Source organism: Strix uralensis, chromosome 3 (genome assembly GCF_047716275.1).
Source record: "Strix uralensis isolate ZFMK-TIS-50842 chromosome 3, bStrUra1, whole genome shotgun sequence".
Taxonomy (NCBI): Eukaryota; Metazoa; Chordata; class Aves; order Strigiformes; family Strigidae; genus Strix; species Strix uralensis.
Genome location: NC_133974.1, coordinates 95,718,682 through 95,742,447, shown reverse-complemented (window position 1 = coordinate 95,742,447; position 23,766 = coordinate 95,718,682). Strand labels below are relative to the sequence as shown.

Below are 23,766 nucleotides of genomic sequence, written 5' to 3'. Positions count from 1 at the left end.
ACAGATATCATTCCCTCAGTCCATGAGCCATCCTTCCAAAATGTCTACTGAGTTCATTTAGTCCATAACTTTGAGTTCCATCTGTCATGGCAGTCTTTAAGGCTGGAGGAATGAGGCGGAGTCGGCTCAGTCGGTGGAGCAGAAGGCTTTGGATGTGGCAGGAGGATGTTGTGAGGCACCAATTGCAATAACAGGGTTGACAGTCCAGTTCACTGGCTATTTTCACCCAAAATCAAATCTCCTTGAGGCACGCATCAGACTTCTCCATCCGCCTGCATTAGCCACCAAGTGCACCCAGGTACTTGGGCAAAAGTAATCCCACGCATGGGTTTACCTTTACCCAATGCAGGAGTAACTCAGACAGTCTTCCCCAGCATATTTTTCATGCGCACTACGGGGGCTTTATCCCCATCTACACTATGTCCCTCCCCTATTTCACCGGGGGGGGAGTAAACAATGGGCCACGTGGCAATTTGCTACTGTCTGAGTTCAAACCACAACAAGGTGTTAGTTTCTAATTCATAGTCACAGATAGTTGGATGTCTCTTAAAAAATCTACTAAGGCTACTAGTCACTTGTTGAAGGCACGCTGCTGCAATGAAACAGTTTGTGTATTAAAAAGCAAAGAAACATACAGATACAGATTGGTCAAAGGAACATTTTAGCTAGGAAGAAAGAACTCTGTAAAGTTACTATTAGGAAAAAAGGAAGACAAGTAAATGAGGTGTAGAAATAGGATTTCCACACTAAAGCATTAAACTGATTTCACAACCCAAAGAGCAGCAGAGGAGCTCTGCAGAATGGATTGGGGATTTAAGAATTGCAGAGAAGGATAGAGGTAATCATATTGGTAAAGCACAAAGCATAAAGAAAACAAGCTTCTTCTTTTAATATTCATTAAAAAATATATTTTTTTCTTTTTAGTATTTGGCTAGTCTTTCCTTCAAAAGATTTCATATGCCTCTAGCTTGTTACATACCAGATTTGTTTGAAGATGTGCTCTGTAATGATAAGTTCTGCTATATTAAGAGTCCTTTGTTATTTTATTTAGTGTAATGTTCTGCATTACCTCGAAAATGTATTTCTTTTGTAAATACGAAGTACACCTATTAAGGATTGATTAATTCAACATAGTATTGCAGATAATGATAGCTACTGGATCAGCTGGGTTGTACGCTGTATATCAGAGATGTTTTCTGATATGGGAAATGTTTGACTGAGGTTACACTGACCGTGCATATATGGATATAATGAAGAAAGAACTATGGATGCATTTCAGCACACCCTCTGTTTCTATGACAGAGACATCAGATGTAAAATAAATTCAGATCATGCTATTATATTATTCTGTTTATATATAAATAGACAATATTTAAAACATGATTTTTAACAACAATTATAAATTTGAACTGAGTTTTTCACCTCTAAAAAATATAAAATCTGAATGAAATATGCTAATTTCAGTGGTCCTGTATGTTTTATGATATACTAATCTCATCATCATTCTTTTTAATGGGCAAAATTATTACTGTATTTCTAAATTTCTTGTGACTAATTTATAATTACAATTTTTATGCATTTTGTTCTTATATGACCTTCTGAGCTGGCTAGGAAAGGCTTTCCCCTTGAATGCTAGACTGCAGAATGCTAGATTATATAATGTAAGAAGCATTTGTTGTCTAAAAATTAGGGGATTAGATGGTTGATTATTTCATTCATTGTTACTTGATGGTAATTAGCATATTTCAGTTACTGTTAATGATTGTGCTTTTATTTTCTCTTGTCCTTGAAGTTCAAAGGGAATAGGAGATTCTTGTCAGATTTTCTGCTTTTTTCTTCTTTTATTATTTTATTTATGTTTCTTTCCTAACAATTTCTAACAGTAACAGCATCACAAAAAAGAAAAAAAAAAAGAGTGGCCAAAAAATAAACACAGTATGCACTGAACAACTTCTTCATTTCTGTCTGTCTGTCCTTTTTTTTCTTTCCTATGTAGGCTTTATAGTAGCAAATCATGCAAAACATTTCTTCCATGGCCACAAAAGCCTTTGATTGAGGTGGAACACATGCAGGCTCCTGAACATTTACTACATCCTGTGGAGCTATACTCCACGAGTTTGGTATGTCTCGCTCTGCAGGATCATTTAGCAAGTAAAGCAAAAATGGACTCATGAGAGTTAGAAAACCATCCCATCTTGTGGAAAAGGCAGGGGAACACAGGTACCTAGACTTTATATGGCTCTGTGCTCATTGTGGAATTTGTTGCCCATCTTAACTACCTAAAGTACATTCCCAGGGTGCAACTTGATTATTCATTATAGTGCTGGACTTATAATTTTTTTCATAAAATCAAATGCCATTTATTTGCAGTATTTATCATCTGTAAGTTGAATGCATGCTTTATAAAGGACGTGCATAATAACTCTTGATATAGCTGAGTTAAGTCTGACTGTTGTGTAAACTTCATTCTTCATAACGGAGACTTCCTGACTGTATCTTACTAAGAAGATGAACTTGTACCCATTGTACATTTTAAGAAACTCAGCTTTGAACCTCTCTCACTCATGACCAAAGGATTTGGTTTAAACTGAAAATGAAACTGTTGTTGAATGCCAAAGGCATTCGTTTAAAAATAGAAATTAAAATATTATGCTTCTGGAGATTTTTGTTTGTCTTAATACTTGAAAATCAATCTTTTATCCATATCCTGAAAATGGTATTTCTGTTGTTGTCAGATTGAGGTTAATCATGCTGACAGATTTGAACATTGAACAGGGATGGTACTATCAGTTCAGCTTTCTGCCATTTTATACTCCAGCCCCAAATTTTATTTTATTGACTCACTAATTGGCACAGACTACATCAGAGTATGGCACCAGCATAAGGCAACCTAAAATCAGGTTAAAATGTTTTGCCTGCAATATTCTTGAAGCACTCTTGCAACATCTGTAATTTAACAGTTCACCACCTTAATAGATTATTAAACAAAATATTATAAGTTAGCCTTTCATACTTTATAGTCACAATTGTGTTGCCAGTAAGTTTAGATAAAAGAAATAATCATATGTATGTTTAGAGTATTTTGATTTTTAAAGTCAAAATGCTCATTCAAAGTTTAGGAAGTCATGGTTAAATTTAAACATTAAAAGAAATGCAAATGCATGAAGGAATATTAACATCCAATAAAAACGTGTTATCAATTTCAACAATCTTATTTCTAGAAAGCACATGCAATCAAGAATGATTCATTTTTCCTTGAAAATATTATTCTCTTGGAAACTGATTTTTCACATGGAATCAGTGTATTCACATCCATCTACAAATATCATTAGACTCCTGATACATTTGAGCCATTACGAGGTGATGCATCATTAAAATGATTAATCATAAAGTATCCAAGAACTTGCTCATTCATGTTTTAGACTTACAGATTTACATATTGTTCCTGCTTTGTAGAATTTGGCCCTGGGAGACTAAAGATTTGTAAAATATGGTTTTTATACAGACACCTTTTCCAGAAGTACAGGCTCCAATAATGAGCTATTAGAATTTAAAAATCTAGTACAGTTCTCCAAGTCACTTTCTCAGTCATTACTATTCATTGATGCAATTTAATTTCATTATGTTGATTTATACTAATCGTTTGTTGTTAGCAACTGATACATCCTACAATTATAGTATGCTGTTAATTACAAGAAGAGTGGAATATTAATGAAAAAGAAGAAAAGTTAAGATTAAAATAGAAAGATATTATTTTGGAATTTGTTTCTAAAGGAAAGGTAAAAAAAAAAAATCACTTTTGTTGTGTAGTTGTCCTTTCTCTAACAAAGATATCAGTTCTATTTTAAATGTGTTTTCATTACTAACAGGCAGAACTAATGAGTCAAAAAGCTTTTTTTATTCCTATGGCAAATTATTTTTCTCTTTTACAAATAATCTTTTGAAATCTTTCTGTAGAGCCATGTCTTCTAACACAGAAATTTTACTGAGTTTGGAAGCCTTTTTTTGTTTTTATAAATGGAAAAGGAAGAAAAGTGCTTGGTGTATTTAAGGCATTGGACTGTTTTTGAAAAAAAGATGTTGTTTAAAGAAAGAGAAAACCAAAGTATAATATTTCCCTAAACTCAGCCTTCTAATACAAAAACCATAAACTAGCTATTAATTTGTAGGTGATACTTGGTTTATGCCTTGCTGTTTGTAGATGATTGTGCAGCTGAAAAAGGAGATCCAGGAGTTGAAGGATGAGCTGGCGCTGGTGACTGGCAAACAAAGAACGTCAGAGCTTTCACAAGAAGAGCTACTTCAGTAATGCCTTACATTGTTTTCATTTTCTTCTTTTGTGGTGATACTTTTCATCAGTTTCTTTGTTGGCATAAATATTTAAATTAATCTCAGAGTTTTAAACTTCTCTGAGTGAATAATAAAGTGAAGTTAGGTGCCAGGTTAGAATGGCAGTTTTCCATTAAAAGCTCTGTGAGGCTGCTGGCTGTGTTTTTGCAGCCTCAGCTTTAAGGAAGTGAAGTAAAGTAAACGCAAAGGATGGGAATGCCTGTCAGATGCCAGGCAAAAAGAAGTGTTGTATAATAGTGCAGAATTAAAAAACAGTCTCTCTCAAAACTGGATATACGATCTGAGTAGAATTCAAGAAATATTCTTTGTGCTGAGAAGTATCCTGCAGCAGTGTTAGTTTGACATAGGCCAAGAGAAATCTTGCATTTCTGATACACAATGTCTTAAAAGCCAAATAGTCATTTTTTTTACTGAGCATGCTATTGAAAATGGATGATTAATTCACATAAATGTTGTAACATCTTACAGCTTTTTGTAACATATCAGTACAGCATGTAAGAACTTTCTATGTATAATGTAGAAATATTTACTTAGATCTAAATGTTCACAATAACTAAATTCAATTCCCAGTTTTGAAAAATTAATTGATTCTGTAAAATGGAATTTAATCTCTGCCTCATCTGTATAAAGAAAGTAGTAACTGCCTAGAAATTTTGTTTGGTTAGTATATTAATGGTAACTAAGTTGAAGCTGTGAGAATTTTTAGTCTTGTTTTAATTTCTCTTGGAACTGGTCCAGAAGAAAACTACTAGTGCTAACAATTTCCCCTGACATCCAGGATATTCTGGAAACATAAGGACAAGTTGCTACTTTTTTTTTCTTTACATGAAAAATTAAATGCCCTTATTAGCTAGTTTCTTTTTACCCTGACAGAACTAGTCCTTCAGAAGACGATTGACTCAGTGACTTTTTTCAGATATACTTAAATTATCTATATATTAATTTCAAGGTGTACTTTCCTAACATTATTATAAAAATCTGTCACATGAATTTTCCACTGTGGTCTTGTTTGCTGTTTAGTTTGTACAGGGAAACTGGTTTTTTGGAAATAATTAGTGGGTTTTAGGCCACACATGGACCTTACCTCCTAAGATTTCCTACCTGACTTTTTCCCATGAGAATAGCAGTCTTATAAATGTAAATGAGTTCACAGTTGGTGGAAGTTTTTACTACGAATATGCAAAGGAAAACTAGGAACGTACCATCTGCATACAGCTGCACTGTACAATACATCTGGGAGGCCTTGTTTCAGAAATGTGTGACTAAAAAGTGTATCAGTGGTATGTTTTTCATTTTTATCTATATAGCACAATATACAGTCCATTATGTTGTCAGAAAAGGTTTCTTCTGAGATCATGGCAAGGAATTTTGCATTCCATTCCTCCAGAAAGAAGCAGGGAGGAGATTTTATTGAGTTTCTACCTGTAATAAGACACAGAAGGCAAAATAACTTTCAAGGACCTCAGCTATATTAGGACAACACAAATTTTTAAGTTTTTTAAATTTATCATTTATTTATGTTTACTCAGGCTTATGTAGCATGTGTGTTCATTGTTTCAGAAGTAAATTCTTTCTTGGAATAAATGCTCTACAATTAAAATATAGAACAAAGCTTGAGTACTGCTGACTGAAATACTTTTCCCAAAGATAATGATAAACAAGACGGACCTCAAACAATTAACTTCATCAGTCATGAATGCCTTATAGAGGCCTTCTTCAAAGGTCATTATTTTTAATATAGGCTTAAAATGGAAAAAAGAGTTTTTTATGGGTAGCATAGTTTCAAACAGAGAGCAGAAGATACTGCTAGAGAATAACTGTCATATCCGTGAGTCAGACTAGCTTATTAATACTATATGCTGTAGTTGAATGGAATGCTGAAATATAAGTCAATCTTTTTTAAACAGCTCAAGTGGGGGTAAATATCAAATGTCAGGTTTTATGAGTTTTGCGTTGTATGTGTTCTTGCAAGCAGAGTGTTCACAGGTAAACAACCTATGCGGACTAAATGTCCAAATGAGAGTGTAATGAAATGATAGTACAAAAAGCCACTGCTTCAATGAGAATCTTTTCAATCTTTCTGTGATTTTGAACACATATACATTTTGAGCTCACTTTCATATTGTGATAATATTTGTGACCATGCTGTTTTACATCTGTCTCAGCCTCTTGTCCATAAATGTCCTGAGCATTTATGAAAATCAACAGATAACATCTAAGTGTTCTGTCTCCTGTTAGAGTCTATCAGTGCATAACACAGCAAATCTTTGTGACAATTCTGTTTATTGAGACTGACCATCTGAGTTTGGAGTTACTTGTTATCTGGAGAGTTTGTTCACATGAAAGAATAAATATACAAGTGACTAGTCCAAACAGAAGTACTGACCTGGATGGGGGCTGATAAAATCGTGATTTACCATTACTGGAAAATGTCTGTGTTGTGGTTTGCATCTAGTTTTGCATCTATAATGAAACCTAAATAATGTTACTTATCGGAAGACCTATGGGTCAGATTGTTATGACAGACAGAAGAGGGAAAGAAACACGGTATAGGTGATAACGCAACATACTGTGTTGCAGTTTATTTGGAGTCAACACCCAAGAATGGTTCTTAGGCGAGTGGTACTGTAGGGGATTCCAGACAGAATAAATTTTTTTTTTTAATTGATGCTTTTTTAATATGCCAGAGAGGAAATCATAATTAGGGTCATTATGGATTTCAAATAGTGTTTAGACATTTCTGCTTAGTTAGGATATCTTCTGCTTAAACTTAAATAAATTGTATTCTTTGATTCTGAACACAAATGATCAAAGGTACAAAACATGTCAATGAAAAACTCCATGCTCTATGTACATATTTGTTTTGTTGTCTCTGCACAAGCCTTCATCTCAGGCACTTTTCAGTAGAAGATAGATGCTAAAATGAAACTGGGTCCAGTGGTACATGTGTAGATCCAATAATATCTTGTTAGTCTAATAAAGTGCTTACGGTAATGCATAGGTTTTTTGCTCTCTACATCTGTTGCGGGAAATAAGTGTTAGTGATTTCCCTGGAAATAAGTATTAATATTATGTTAAAATGATATTTTGTACATTTCTTTACTTACTAAGTCAAGAAATGCCAAACATTTCTTACAATAATGAGGTCATTCCACTTGTTTCCTTTCAGGGCATTCCAAAAAAAATCAGTGGGCTACTCAACACAGTTGAAATTGCTAGATGTTTCAAGTTAGTATGTGAATAAGCTTTAGTTCATTCTTTTTTTTTTTTTTCTCACTTAATTCTTATTTTACTATATTAGTGTTATTATTATTATTCATTTAATGGAAGAAGAATAACATGTCAAATAGGCTTTCCTCATAACCACTATAATGTCACATTGTCATTCACTAAGTTTAAAACAAAATGGAAAACAAATGCTCTTGACTTTTCTTGTGAATGCTAAATTATAATACAACATCATTTAACAGTCCTGTGAATAAAACTACAGCTGTCTGGAATTCTTACTTCAGAATTCTGTGTTAAATGGTAAGCATTTACATTACTATGTCATATTTTTTATTTTATTATTTTATTCTCATAAATGTTAAACATACATGAATTCTGCTGCTCTCATTTTGTTTATTTAAAAAACACAGCATAAAAAATTCAGCTAAACTACATAAGTGGTTCAGAACATAGTTCATAAAATGCTTCCAAAGTCTGAATTGCTTGCTTTGGATCTTACCATCTACTTCCTCAGCTGTAAAGGGCTGATCTCTAAATATTTCTTTGAGCTGGAGAATTAGTTTCTTGTTTAGGGGGAAAAAAAAGAAAGGAACACTTTGGACTAGAAAATAACATCATACATCCCAAATAGAAGGAAATTGTACTCTTGCAGGCTTCTGTATTATGCTTTAGAATAGAATTAAATGGCCTTCAGATGATTTTTTTTTTTTTTTTTTTTTTTTTTGTGAGAAGCATGCCAAAAGTAAAAGGGAGAGTCCTTTTTGTTTGAGTCGTTTGGGATTCTTTTTTTTTGTTCTTATAAATGAACTCACTAGCAATTTACAATGTGTGCCCAGAAAGTCAGGATTTCAAATCAAGGTCCTGTGTTCCAGAGCACCCACGCTTCCAGAGCTTTTGCCAGTTGGAATTCTCTAGGAACAGGACCGGAAGTACTGGCTTAGCACTTTAATTTATTAATAACTTTACCTTATTTTTTTCAGATACATATGTTATTACAAACACTTCTATTTTTTACTTCAACAGTCATATATTGTTCATCTTACTCAAGTCCTGGATTTCTCATTACTTCTTTCTGTCTTTCATATTTCTGTTTCAACATTGTGACATCTGTATGCTATCATGGTATTAACAATATTGCACTGTTGTACAATATAGAGCTTTAACAGTTACTCATCCTTAAGCTGTCGAACAAATGGTTTCATTTACAAAGCAGAGCAAATGTTCTTATTTGCTGATGTCAGTGTTCAATTTCTGTTGCAAGGTGGAAGAAATGGAAGCATATTACCTTGCCTTATGTCAACCCAGCTTTGCAGACAGTGGATTTGTGTAGAAGTTAGCAGACTGACTGAGATAAGCTCTGTAGGCAATATTCAAGAGAAAAGAAGCTACTTTAACTATAAAGTAGTCTTAAAATGTTTCACATTAACTTCTAGCTTAGACGTCTGGTTTAGAATGCTATTAAATCAACCTCTAGAGGGCATTTTTTCTTACATATTATAAAATCTTTAGTGACAGCACAGGAAGTTCAGATTACTAATGCAGGTACCTAAGCTGGATGCTTAAAGTGTAAATACTTTTCTTTGATCTCGCTATTTTGTTCCAAGGTCACTGAAAATAGAAAAAAAGTTCTTATTTAAACTGATAACCTTTTACATTGAAACTATTGAGAGATATTTTAATGTTCTTTTCAAAGATTAGCAAGTTTGTTGTTTTACCGTGGGGATAAGAAAAAAAAAGAGACTACACACTATGTCCTGTTTTCTATGTTCAAAATTATACGAGTCATCTAATGTAACAGGGTTTCAAGAAAGGTACTGAAATATAGTGTAACTCATATTGATGAGGTGTATGGATAAAAGAGTGCATAGCTGAATTTAATTATTTAGATGTTTGAAAAAATCTTGGACCCAATTTCCAAATATGTATGTTCAAAAGTGTCAGATCATAGGAGCTTTTTGAATCTCACTGAAATTCGTTGAATGCTTGGTCAACTGAGTTGCTTCTGAACGTACGACTAAATACCTGTTTGCATCTTTTGGCACTTTAAATGCTTTTTGAAAATCTCTTTCTTCTGAGCTTTTACATCTAATTAACAACCTATAAGTGATACTTTGCACAATTTTTTCAAAACTACCTCTTCTATACTGTAGGAATGTATCAGTATTCGTCTGTATGAGCCCTCTTGAGTTCTTTGGATAGTTTTTATGCTTGTCCTATGTTCGTTCTTTTTATTTCAATTTCTTTCTGCCTTCTCCTCAGAGATATTTATATTTTTCAAATTTAGGTAAACTGAAGCTTTGTTTTCTCTTGCTACTTTTAGATATTATCTAGAGATTAGAATATGACTACTGTTATGGCCACAAATATTAGCTGGCAGTGAGTAGCATTTCTTTATGTATGTGCTTTTGGTTTGTTATTATAAAGTGCTGTTAAAGAAGGAAATCATCTACTCAGCAAGATACTTGACAGATTTCTTCTTTGCAAAAAAATTTGCATGTGTAGTATTAATGTAGGCATTTTTTTCCCTGTATAAGCCAGTCTTGGTCTTTTTATAGTCCATGCTAAATCTCCCCTTGACTTACTGATGCAAAGATTTAGATCTGTGTACATTTCATCATTGGAATGAATAATTTTCAACTGTGTAGAAACTGTTTACATCTGTTCGCCACATTGTAGCCATCTAATTCAGAAACATCTCACATAAGGAGGTAGCAAAAATGGCTTTGCCCATATGTCTAATAAAATAAAAGGGGGGGATTATATCTGTAATAGAAGATATATGCTTCTCTACTGTGCAATACAAGTGTTTAATGGTAATCATTCATCTGTGTGTATGATAATGTTTGATTGCTTTAAAAAATTAGAAGCCCTATTTTCAAAATTTTTACCCTCAAATAACTGAACTCGATACAACTGAAACAAAAATCAGAATGTTCCATGCCAGTTTGAATTGAGGTAATCTCTTTGGATGCCAGCCTATTGGCTATGTAAAGAAGCAGAATATAAATCCTAATTGTTGCCTATAATATTAACAAATTACACATGGTATTTCAAAAATCTGATTCTACTCATTATCAATAGGGAAGAGTGTGCTTTAGCTCTATTATCAGTTATTTTATAAGCACTTGAACCCCTAGATAATTAGGAATAGTAAGTTAGGAAAGACCATTTGGTCTAACAAACATGTTCATATTAGACCAATAAATACAGCCAACATTCAATATTTATGAAAATCAGTTTATCTCTATACATGTAAATCATTGGCCAGATTGCTGTGCTCTCTATTTTCATCTGTTCTTTTTACATTTCTAAATATGAGAACTTCAAATTTTTACTATGTCTGTGGCTCTTTGGTTTTGGGTTGTGTTTTGTTTTGTGAGATATCATGACTTCCTTTTCAGGAACATTACTGTATTCATAACATTATTCAAATCTTATAAGCTTTTTTTTCACCATTTAAGAGGATTGCTATCTATGCAGGCTTGAGAGACTGGAAAGTTTAAAAATCATGATATTTGCTTCTGGAAGTGTCATAGGATTCACTTCATCATACCAACTCAAAGTCCAAAAGTTTTCCAAGCTTTAATATATAATAGAAATCTCAAAAATCATCTTCAAGAGCTTCAAATTACAGCAGTGGTAAAATTTTGAAAATCTGAAGCATTTGCTTTCAAGAATAATTTAGGTTTGTAGGTACTTTGCTTTCAGATGATTTCCAATGATGTTTCTGAGGCCTTCCAACTCATTATCTGAGACTTCTAAGGAGTTTAGTTAACATCTTGCAGGATCAGTCCCAATATATATAATGTCATTGGATTAAAAATTCTGGATTTGTGCATGATTTCTAGAGTATCTACATAGTTCACATAATCTAATATTCTGTGAATCTCTTAGATAACTTGATATAATTGCCTGTTTCATGGGTGCACAAATTGAGGTACAAACAAAGGAAGTGAAATGTCCATGGATTTAAAAAATCAGTATTAGGCTTTACATTTCCTTATTCTCATTCAGTTTTCTATTGCCTGGCTATATGAAACAGTCCGATCATTTGTGGACTATTCTTTGTCTTTGAATAACCTACTATGAAAACGAGAAATTGAAAATACTAGAAAATTACCCCCAAAGGTGTTTGTTGGGGTTTTTTTAAATACATAATTTGGGAGGAAGGCTGCAATGAAATAAAGATTTACGTATTTTATCAGAGTTCATGCAGACCTACCTCTGTTTCACTTCATCAAGAATATTGTGTTTGGATTTTTTTTCTTTTTCCCCCCCGTCACAGTTATTTTGTAGTGGCTAGCTGGAGGAATGTCTGACAGAAGTGTCAGTTCAGTTTCCATCTGTCTGACTGACTTTGCCATTGAGAATGACTCCTGAAAAGTAAGTGGTGCCTCAGAACCTAGCCTTTAGTTTCAAAAGCTTTCCTAAAACAAACAAACAAAAAAAGCAGAAGTTCTGCAACTTGCAGCAATTACTTTAGTTTCACCCATAATTTTGTTTCTTAAAACACAGTTGCTAGTATAATTCAATACCATTATTTACAGGGTGGTTTAGAACGCGTTTTCAGTTTAGAGGATGAAACTGAACCTCACAGTGAATTTGTAGTATGCAACTTTACTATTGCTCAACTTCCACGTACATGTACATGTAAGCACTTCACTATGAACTGTATTATGTTTAGACCTTTTAATTTCATTGCAATCAGTAGCAGAAAGGGGATCTTTGTCTTTATTGTCCTTTTTTCAGTTGTTAGAGCACTGTATAGATATTTAAAGTGAAAAAAGTGTAAAAATCTTCCAGACTGTAGAAAGACACTCAAGGACTTATTGCTCTTACTTCTCTGCTCTAAGATTGCACTAAATCAATGCAGCCTATTCCAGGGCTATGTTAATAAGGCTATTCTTACAAATATCTACTGAGGGAATTATACAAAGGCTTAGGTAACCAGTTCCACTATTTAGTTATCTTAATTATTACTATTTCACCCAGGAGTTAACTCACTTTTGTTAAATTAGAGGTCAAGCAGTTTTTTCTGGATACAGAACACAGCATTATCCTCTATATATGTAGATTATGTTAGGCAGTTGCTGTCATGTCCACTACCCATCAGTAATGTGTTAAAGCTCTTCTCAGTGCATGCTCAGATGTGTTCTGTGTACTTTATCTTCTTTGTCATGCTGTTAGCAACAATGCCTGGAAATACCTTCCCTTTTTTCTTTGGTTCTCGATAACATTATTGATAAAATTTGCTGCTTACAATCTCCATGGTGTTCCCATATTGATGCACACACACTTGAAGCTAACTTACATGATTAGCTCTTATTAAATATAATGGCAATTCTTCTTCAACTGTCATGCACATTTAGGTAAATGGATTCATAAATATATGGAGATGTGGAGTTACTTTTTAATAACACAAAGATCATTATTAAACTTAAAAGATAATTTTCAAAAGTAATATAGAAAGAAAAAAAATGATACGGACTATGTTACCAATAGGAAAGCTATTGCAAAAGTAGGTAAGCAAACTTCTGTAATTGAAGCAACCTCTCTGATTACCTCAAGTGTTTCAGTAGCTTCTTTGTTTGAAGCCTGTTTTTCATAAACTTGGATTTCCATTTGGCTTGTCACAGAGTTCACAGCTGACACACAAAATTAATTGTTCTTTAAGCAAACTTAATTTTGATACATAATATACAGTGTCAGTGATCAGGGGTTAAAAGGCAAGCTCTCCCAGAAATGAATCATGGCACATAAAGCAAGGTCAAAATGAGTCCTTCCAAATCTGTGTTTTGAGACCATGCATCCTGCATGCTATTGAGAGCCCTAAACTTTAAAAACACACTCTCAGTTGGCTTAGGAGTGCTTTTCTGATGCATTTCAGCTGTGTAATTTGCATCCTGGGTCGTGCAAACATATGACTGATTCAGAAGTGGATTTTTTTAAAAAAGATGGAAGTCTGTTATTTTAATGAACAGGCAAAACTGAAGTAGCACAGTGCTCATCTAATCGCTCTGGAGTTGGGCTATCAGAAAAATTGCGTGGAATCTAGAGTAATGTGGATAGAAAGCCTTTGTGATTGATGTGTGGTCTAAATGGTAAGCAGGCTTTGTTAAAAAGAATTCCTGAAGGGTAAAAAGTAACAGAAGAGAAATAAAGTTGATAATGTAAAAGCTGTCTGTGAGTTGCAGTACAGTGTGTTTACATTATTTGTGAAAGAACGATAAAGAGGGAAATGCTAGACCAAGGATCTGGGACTGACTCACAGTCACTAACCAGAGAGCAGTTAGTTTAACACGTTTCCCTCCCAACTGTTTATGACTGCTTTACTGTGAGTTTTCTTCCCAGTGTCAGCATAAGAACAGACTTGTGCTTCACACAGCTTGTGTTTTCAGAGTCTGGTGTCATGATTCAAACTCACCTGGATCAGCACCCGTAATACCTTCTTTTTGTACTATGTTAATATGTATAAGACCACTATCGAAATGAATTTTAAATTAATCTCATAAATGGTATGATACTGTTCCCTTGGCATTGACTTAGAACATTATTTTTTGTGTGCATGGAATTTTTTACTCATGTTTTGTTTTTCTTTTTTTTCTGATGAGTACTGAGAAAGAAAACACAATATTTACTGCTGTTTTTCACAGAAAATGGGTCTTTGTTTGATACTTTCACATTCTTCCTCCTTCAGGGAATTTCTGTTGGGAAAACTATTCTTCCTGATACAGCAGGGTTCTGGCAATAGGCTTCAGCACACCCTTGCTCTTCTTAGTGTAAGTTAGGCCTGCTGTTCTTAGGGTAGAACCTCACAGTCCTAAAAGGAAAAATGGAGACATATGAAAAATACCTTTTTAGGCTTCATCTACTGTAATAAGATTAAATAATAAATATTTAATGCTCTATAACTTCCTTTACCTAACAACATACAAGAGAAAAGGAAAAAAAGGGAACTATTTTGGATCTCCAGAAGTTAGAAGAATCTTCATCTGACACTGATTTTAAATATTTTTTTTCCTGTCATGTGAACTTAGCTATGATTATCCGTGCTCCAGATTTGATTAGCACAAATTCTGCATGAAAACATTATTGAGAGCCTTAGTACGCTAAAACTAATGGAGAATGCGGCAGCCGGCTTGATAATGTTATTAACTACAACAAATAAAAGACTATTAGTTTAATATTTGTTTCTACACAGAAATGGAGATTTTAGCATTTCTAAATTATACTTCTAGTGTTTTTTAATGTTAGTTTAGTACTTTCAGTGCAAGTATCTTGTGGGGAGGTACTTCTATTTCAGATTAATGTGGCCTTTTCTGATGTAACTCACCAGTGTAACAAAAAACCCTCACATTTAAATAACTTAAATTGACCATCTTACATTAAAGAGTATCGAATTCTGAAATAAAGATACATGCTGCATATTTCTGCTGAAACAATTGTGACTTGTAAACAATTCAGTAATTTTCAATTCTGTGTTTGTAACTAACCCCATAATTAGGTTTCCATTGAATTTCAGTTAATTAAACAGTTTCCATCTTTACTTTTTCCCATCCAGCTGAGTGCACTTCGACTTTCTAAACTGAGCAGTGAGGACACTGGGGGCTAAATACTTTTTATAAAGGTCTTTCCTCTGTGAAATAGAATTCCTGGTGTTGATCTTCAGATGACAGTATAGAGACCATCTCTTTATTCAGGTTTCTGCTCCAGTGAGTGAGAGGTATCTGTTACTAGGCTTTTTGTTATTTTATTACTACTTCTTTGGGTTGATTAATTTCAATTTTAGTTGGGGGGTTATTGTTTTTCTACTGATGGATGTCTTACAAAGGGCTTGTAATAAGCTTATTTTTAGGTTAATAATAAAGAAATAGAATAGCAAAACAGGAACTTATTTCATCTGCAGTCCATCTCTCATATAAGAACAATAAAGTCCAGTTCTGCTGTAGTGCTAGTCTTCATAAATAATGTCAAGAAAGAAAAAATAATCTCATACTGCAAACGACAGTGTTCATAAATACTGTGGAAGGGGGGTTTGTATGGTTCTTGATTGATTTTTTTTTTTTCTTGAGCCTATCTGGTTTTCATCGTAAGCTTTAACAAAAGTGTGTTGGGCTTTTTTCCTCCCCACCAGTTTATGAGTTACCTTGGCACTCTCAGCCATGTCATAGAACCTACGTACATGAACATCTGATTTTTCTAAATTATTTTCCCATTGACTTTTGGCAATAGATGTAGTGGGGAAATTAATGTTAAGCCTGGGATGTTTTGGGAGAAGAAAAGCTCAGTCACAAACTTAGAAATTTTTCAAATATATTATGTATTCTGTGCCAAGCTCGCTCATTTCTTTTGCAAGTTCATTTTCAAAACTCCCTTCTTTGGGGAGCTTTATTTCCTAATTTCTGTTTTGAGAGGGTATGCAAATATTAACCATTATCCTTTGCACAATATCAGAAGCTGGTCATCAGTAAATGTAAGGGCTGATTGCTCAGGTCTTTTTGAAAAGAAACTATAGTTAGCAACTTTTCCAGGAAATAGAACATACTGGTTATCTAAGAGAGGTCTAGGTATATGGTCTCAGGGCTGAGCCTCAACAACTGACCAAAATTACTTTGTTTCCTATGCTTTTTTTAGTTATTCTACCATGATTGAGGTAAAAAGTCCATAAGAAAAAGGACATTATTTTACCTCATGTTTTCATATTAACTTTGCTCTGCTATATACGCATTCCTCTGAGTAGGCAACTAAAGCAAGATTTGCCAGGGAGTTCTCTAGATTTCTTGTTCTCTATGGGTTTCTTGTTCCTCTTGAACATTTAGGCCCAAATTTATTAGGTGCTGGGCTGTTATATGTATTTTTCTGGTTTGATTCTTGCTGACATACAGTATTTGGTTTGAGGAAAACTGTTTAATATGCATTCCTCTTGTAGAGAACTAAGGATCAGAGATTAGGTGACTATCTCAGAAGATATTATTATTGCTAAGGAGAAGGTTATTATCCATCTCTTGAAGGTAACTGAATGAAAACCAAAAGCCATTTTGGCTCTCCTTTACTTACAAAAAGGGTTTTCTCACTCTGCCTCTTCTAATAGGAGGATGACTGCAGGTTGTGCATGAGGTTTTGACTAGAATGTGTCAGAGTTGTAACTGTAGATGTCCTTTATAAATTTCTTAAATCTTTTACAGTCATATTTTGTATAATTCTATGCTCTAGCTCTCAAATATTCCATATGTTTAATTTTATTTTTATGGTTATTTATAGAGATAAATATAATAATCTGTTTGAGTCAGGAATATGAGAAGGAAAAGGATATTTATCTAGTAGAATTATATTGTTCTTTGTTTCTGAGTCACCTAGTAAGCGGATCTACCTTGTCTAATACATGTTAGGAAAAAGAAAGCATACAGTCAGTATTCCTTTTTTTTCCTCTTATTATCTTTTTTTTTTCTCTTCTCCTTATTGTCTCCTTGATTTATTCTGTGAACATCTCTGAAAATGAATTGGAAGTAGCTTTTTTTTTTTTCATTTGTAAATCTTCAAACCTTGCCATTGTATAAATTCATAGGAGGATGTTTCAATTGTTTTCAGAATCCTTGAGCTGATAAAACACTTGAAAAAACAAATGGTTCTATTAATTAAGATCTGTTCATTAAGAAGAGAAACTTCAAGTTGCATCTGTATCACAGTGTCAGTTTATTTTTTTACCTTTGCTTAATACTTCGGTATAGTGGAAGAACTCCCAGAATATCTACAGTGTTGTCAAACTGTGTATTTATTTTAGAAAGAGTTCTGGTAATTTTTACATGGAAACCTGAAAAAATGTGAGGGATGCAGTGATTTCTTTTGCTGGTATTCATGGGGATTTTCATTGTTGCTTTTCTTTTTTTCTTTTTCTTTTGTTTTTGTCCATAATGTTTAGACTAGGTTGGTCTGTTCTTGTTCTAATTCTTAAAGATGAAATTTATAAATATATCTAAAAATACACTGAAGATTATGCTGTTTCCTAGAACTGACAAAGAGGCTGAATTCATTTATAACTTCTGATTTACATTCTGCTATTTCAGACTTTACTCAGTCTTCTGGTGTTCAAATCTGTTTTGGCTTCTATGTAGTCCTTGGGACACAATGAATAAAGCTGTTTTATTTTTCCAAGAATGCCAAACACATTAAACGTAATGTAAGAGAGAGGAAATAGCAGATCATATCTATAACTAGAGCTTATCTAATTTGTTACTCTTGACGACAATTTAATCTTGACTCTTGATTGGCAAATAATAATGATTTTTAAAAATAGAGCATTATTTTAGAAGAATTACATATTCTTTTTCTTTCTCTTGAAATATTTTAACTTTCTGCAGTGTTATTCTGGTAATGGTAATGGTGCAAGTTAGTGTGATTTTTTTATTGATTCCCATAGTCTGTGGTAATCTGAGTATGGGTAAATCCCTGGCAAACAGGTAATCTTAGTAAGGTTAAAAATATCTCCTTTCTAATTTCTAGTTCAAGATTAAAGGCTCATTTTTATAGATTATTTCATATATTCAATCTAGACAGTCTAGTTATAAAAAATATTTTTTACTTGTTTCCTCTTACTCACTTGAAATCATTAAGGTGCTTAAGATAGTGGCAAATACTGACTTTCTCTGTGTCTGTGTAATCACTATCACATTCTCATTAATAATATAAATGCCTCTCTTTTCCCAGTGCTTACACAAATGCCTACCTCCATGTATGAAGGATTAATTCTCCTGCTCATTGTGCTTAGTGTGTCTGCAGAGAGTATGAATAACCTTTTGTACTACTGGCCTCTGTTCTGTTGGACTCTTCATGCAGAAAAAATCACATAACAACTAGAAAAATTTTGTTCTCTTTTACCTAGTAATTTTTGTAGTCTCTTAACCTGAGAAGCAAGTCAATGCCAGTAATGCTTCTGTAACCAATATTTCTCTTTAAATATCCTCTCCTTTAAGCCCTCCAAATGTACAGCTCACATTGACTTCAGGGCATGTTCTATAAATTCAGAACCTGTGAATTTTGCACATATGATGAGCGGTATACACAACATATTTGTCCCTTCTTTAACTGAAATAATGAAAATGGGAAAGCACAGTTTATTTGAAACTGACTGAGGGTTGCTCTCTTCTTTTCTCTCTTTTTTCTCCTGTTCTGAGAATTGACACTTTGTCATGGTGAACTCTGGAGGAAATAAATAACCAAACATATCTGTTATATTTTCCAATTTTCATTCCAGTCTTACAGCTTCTGATTTTCAGATATCTTTCTCCTGAAAATAAGTAATTTTTTTTTCTGTTTGTTGTGGATCTCATTGTTTCACCCTCCAGCAGGGAACTGTTACTACAGTATCGTAATGTGAGGAATCTCAGTAAGAGAAGTCTTCAAAAGCAGGGCAATATCCCAACCACCTACTTTAGAGTCAACTTTAAATACTGTGATATTATAATGCCTAACATTTTGGTATGTGGTTGCAGCAAAGTCGTTCAGATAATCAAATGGCTACAAGATTCCAAATCCTCTAACTGGAGAGGATAAATGACTATAAAGTGACATCCAGAAGGTTTACGTATTAAGTGAGGAGCTGAACAGAACTAGTTCAAAAGAAACATTAGGCACAGAGATGGTTCTGAACTCCTGCCCTTCTCTGACAGTTGGGCACTTGATGCAGGTACCTTATATACCTTGGCTCACTCAGGTTCAGAAACTAAGTTCATCTTCTGAGGCTAGTAACCTAAATAAACATTTAAAATCATGGAATTATGCTTTACAGGGCATATGGCTGTCATTGTTGCCTACCATGTGCCTGCTAAGTTAATGTTAATAGCATTTGTCAGGAACCAGGAAGCCTTTAATCTAAAACCAGTTGATAGAGTTCAAACTTGCACTTGATGTTTTCCAGAAACATACCTTAGTGCCAAGGGCTAGTTTTGGTTTAGAAATCCTCTGTACTTTTTCTTGAGGATGATCTACCATGCATCCTGGAATGCAAGACCTGGAGTGCTGGTGGGAGCATGCAAGAGGAAATCTGACTCTATCAATATAGCTCTGACATCCAGCCCAGAGGCATGGCATATTATGCCTGTGTAGGTTTCCGGTCTGAATATTAAAATTAAAAATATTAAAATTAAAAATATGGTTTTGAAAAAGAGGATGTTTCTGTGTGACAGATTTTCTTATGAAGACAATTACTGAAGAAAGAGTTGCTCCTCCCTAAGGAAGATATTGTCAGATGTTTATCAAATAAGGAGAAATTGCAAGAAAATAAAATGCTAACTACATTTCATTAATCATAAGAAGAGCAGTAGGTCTTTGAGAAATCTGTAAATATCTGCATCAAAAAATAGGTTACTTTGCTTGGTGATTGGAGCATGTAATCTTATGTATGAAAGCCATGCTACCTGCTGACTCTTGTAATAGAAAAGGAAGTAGATTTTTCTTTTGCATAAATAATCATATATATTAAAAAATCATATGCCCAAAGTCTCTAAAAATCTGGACTTCTGAGAAGGCAGGATTTAGATCTTTTCAATTATGAGATGGTAGAAGAACAGAAGGTTATAAAATAAATGACAAAAAGAAAAGATTACTTCTTAGATGCTTTTAGTTCTAGAACTATTCCTTACCATGTGCGAGTATGTTCTGATATGGAGTAGAATCTCCAGGATCAAGTCCAGGTTTTAGTGTCAGGAACAAAAGTACATTGCAATTTCATGGACCTTGAAGGAATATAGCCAGTCAGCTTGAAAAATTTTATATAGTATTTGACACATTACAAATTTGTCAACTTGTTTGTTTTTTTCCTTAAAAATGCTCTGTATTTTTAGGTTGGATGAGTTAATTGAAGCATTTCTTGAAGATAATGATCCTGATAGCATTCTGGATGTTGGTGTTGATATGCGCAAGATCAAGTATTGCTTCATTCATTTGAAGGTATTTCTTTTAAACATAGCTGGCACTGAAAATAACATTCACAGCTGAAAAGTGTCAAAAGAAATGCAATACAATTGAGAGGCATTGGAAAAGGGTAAAACAATTGAATTGTGAAGTGCATGGAGGACTGATAACAATTTTAAATTTAGTTGGAAAAATTCAGCAGCATTTTGTGGACACCCCAGCAAGGATCTCATCATGCAGTGAATTGTGAGAGAACACTGGAAATTACTTGAATCAACACAGACAAGTTATCTCTATATGGATAGATGTATCCATCTGTATTACCAGCACTATGGAGGCTTTATTTTGGACAAACTATGTTGAAAGAAATAAAAATAAAGAGTAAAAACACCATGTCCCTGAATCTGTCACACCAACTCTTGTGGTGGTGTTTTAAGCCCTTAATCATCGAGCAAACAAGATACACTTAAACTAGGAAGAACAAGTGAAATCAATAGGGAGAGCAATAGAAGGTAATATATACTTTTCTGTATTTTGGGATATATTTTTTCAATATAATAATGTATACATTCCTGATCTTAATTTATTGTCTAAATAATTATGTTTTAGTTATCAATACTGAAAGCTCTATGATACTAGATAACACTGGAATTTATGTGTAGAAAGAGCAAATTGTACTCTTGGTAGTGAAGATCCACAAATACAGCTTGTCCCATACTTGACACAACGCATATAACTTGACAGTCAATGGGTGGCATGATTCTGTTCTGTCAAGTCTAGAAAGACCTTTTCTACCGTAGCTTGACAGTCTCATAGTAGAATAAAGGCATAGCTGGAGTAAAGTTAAAACTGTGCTTTTTTTTGTTTCTCCTAATAGCAACTAATGAATCATTCGAAGATTTCTGATAAAAAACTGCTCTCACAACACACCTCTAACAAAAAAGACTCTAACAAAGAAGCAGGAGAAGAAGAATTGAAAAAACTGAAAGAACTTCTGCAGCAAAGAGACAATGAAATCAGTATCCTTTATGAGGAAAAAAATAATATTTGGGTTTGAGCTGATCTGGCTACAGTGGGTGTTGTGTGTGAGAGATAGGCATTAGCTGTATGGAAGGAAATTCTCCCTCCTGACCCCATTGTGTTAAAGCAATTACTCACGTCCCAACTTTTATGCTTTGCACCTGCTTCTATTTCAGTTGTGACCCAAACCAACACCCTGGATTCAAGCATCACTTAGCTTTAGAATGGTCAAGCCAAGATCCAAATACCGTGGATCAGGCCACGCCTAAAATACTGTCCCCAAGCAAATGAAACCATTTTTCAGAATGGGAAACTGATGCTATATAAAGACCAATTTACTACGTACAAAGAATATAATTTCCTGTAAGTGTTATTTTTAGCCAAGTGAAGTGATACTTTGGGGACTATTGGGCTATTTGCCTTTAGAATAAATATAAAACTTGTACTTTTTACATGCAACTTTAAAATTTAAATTTAAATTAAAGCTTTTTGCATATAAAAATACTAAACTGCTCAGACATGCTTTGTCCATTTCACTGCCTCACAGGAAGCACATGAGTAGCTGCACTGTTGCACGATGAGTGGAAATCTTTTTTAGCAGGTTGACAAAACAGTGCACAGAAGACAAGATGTTCATTTTCCAAGGTGCACTTTCAAATAAATTTAGCTGTAACACTGACTTATTATTCCTTTTTAAAAATTCTTCAGTTTTAAGATCTGGATTCCCAGAAACATTTCTTCCTGAAATTAATTATTTCATTAGTTTGAGATGGATAATGAAAAAAAGCAAAACCTCTCTATCAAATGCACTTGTGTTTAATAGATATATACAGCTTTGTTTGCAGAAGTACAAGAAAGAAACTTGTTTATATCCACGTTAGAGTTATGTAGGAAGAATATAAGAATTAAGACTTTGAACAAGACATTGATTTACAGCCTGCAGCTGCTAAGTGACTGTGCATCATCAGTAGAAAATTAATAACATGTCTAATGTGATGAAGTGGTGGGAAGTATGGAAGCTGTTTAGTCAATAAACTATGAGGTCCTTCTTGCTTATGGTAACTAGGACCTATCATAACAACTGAATTGTAAAGTGTTTTATTATTACTACCTAATCCAGTTAATAATATTCCCAAAAGACTACTTAGATTTTCTGCTGTTCATTTAGAAGATTAATTAGGATTAAAATGTATAGCATATCGAAAACATTTCACAGGGATTCCTGTGGTTTTGACTGAATGCACATAGGATTTTCTTTGTAAGCCCTCTATATACTATTAGGCAAAATGTATTTATACCAAATATACTTCCAGTAAATACATAGTGGGTTTGGAATAAAGACTTGTTCTTCATTTTAGTAAACCTTCTTTTTGTGAAAAGCTTACAGATGTGATGCACTTGCCAGGCTACCTGTAGGTTAAGGGGTTTTTTTCTTTTGTTTGGAAATTTTGTTTATTACAGATTTTAAAAAAATAAAAAAGGGAGTGTAACACAATGGCAATAAGATACTAGACTTTTCATTCCTGGTTGCCTGTAAATGCTTTTGTGAAGTGTTGATTGAATGGGATCAATAAATGTGGTCAATGTGTGAATTTGTTACTGTTTAGTAAAAATGAATCTGCTGTTTGGAAAAACTAAGGTGGATGAATATAATTACAAAGAATATGCCCAACTCCACATCACGTTCACATAATGTGAATTGTTCCACTTGGAAAAAAAAACTTAGGGATAAATAAAGATGATTGTTGCTTTATAAAAAAGAGGTCCTGAATGATTTCCTTAATGTATCTTGCAGATATTCTGGTAAATATGCTAAAAAAAGAAAAGAAAGCGCAAAATGCTGTTTTCCATCTTAATGATGCCTTTGCTGGTTCTACAGTCTTGGAGCAGTCCCTTTCTGTAAACTTGGAAGAAAGAAAGAGCCCATCTAGCTCTTTTAGTCTGAAAGGGGCAGAAGATTTCAGCTCTTCACTTCACAGACTAACTTTTCTTTCCAGAGAAACAGGTTAGTATAATTAATTAAGTGATCAGCTATTGGATTATTACAATATGATTTACATTATATCATTCAAATAGGTACCAGAACAGGAAGGTTTTATTTTCAAGATCAGCCGTATTGTGTTAATTCTGTATCCACAAATGCAGAGATTTAAATTTATAGCCCTCTCAAGGTGCTGATGACTTTTACAAACCAATGTGAATACTCTGTCGAACAGTCCTACAAAATCAGAGTATAAATTCAGTTGCAGGCCCTTGAAT

The 23,766-nt window shown here is 33.7% G+C and overlaps 1 protein-coding gene across 1 annotated transcript in view; it reads left to right on the top strand.

The window, feature by feature from the left end:
- Positions 1–23,766, top strand: part of KIF6 (kinesin family member 6) — a 172,326-nt gene that overhangs the window by 54,161 nt on the left and 94,399 nt on the right. Inside the window, exons 10-13 of the mRNA XM_074863494.1 lie at positions 4,202–4,305; positions 20,418–20,523; positions 21,365–21,506; positions 23,303–23,512. Of these exons, the coding sequence (XP_074719595.1) occupies positions 4,202–4,305; positions 20,418–20,523; positions 21,365–21,506; positions 23,303–23,512 (562 nt within the window). The remainder of the gene's footprint in view (positions 1–4,201; positions 4,306–20,417; positions 20,524–21,364; positions 21,507–23,302; positions 23,513–23,766) is intronic.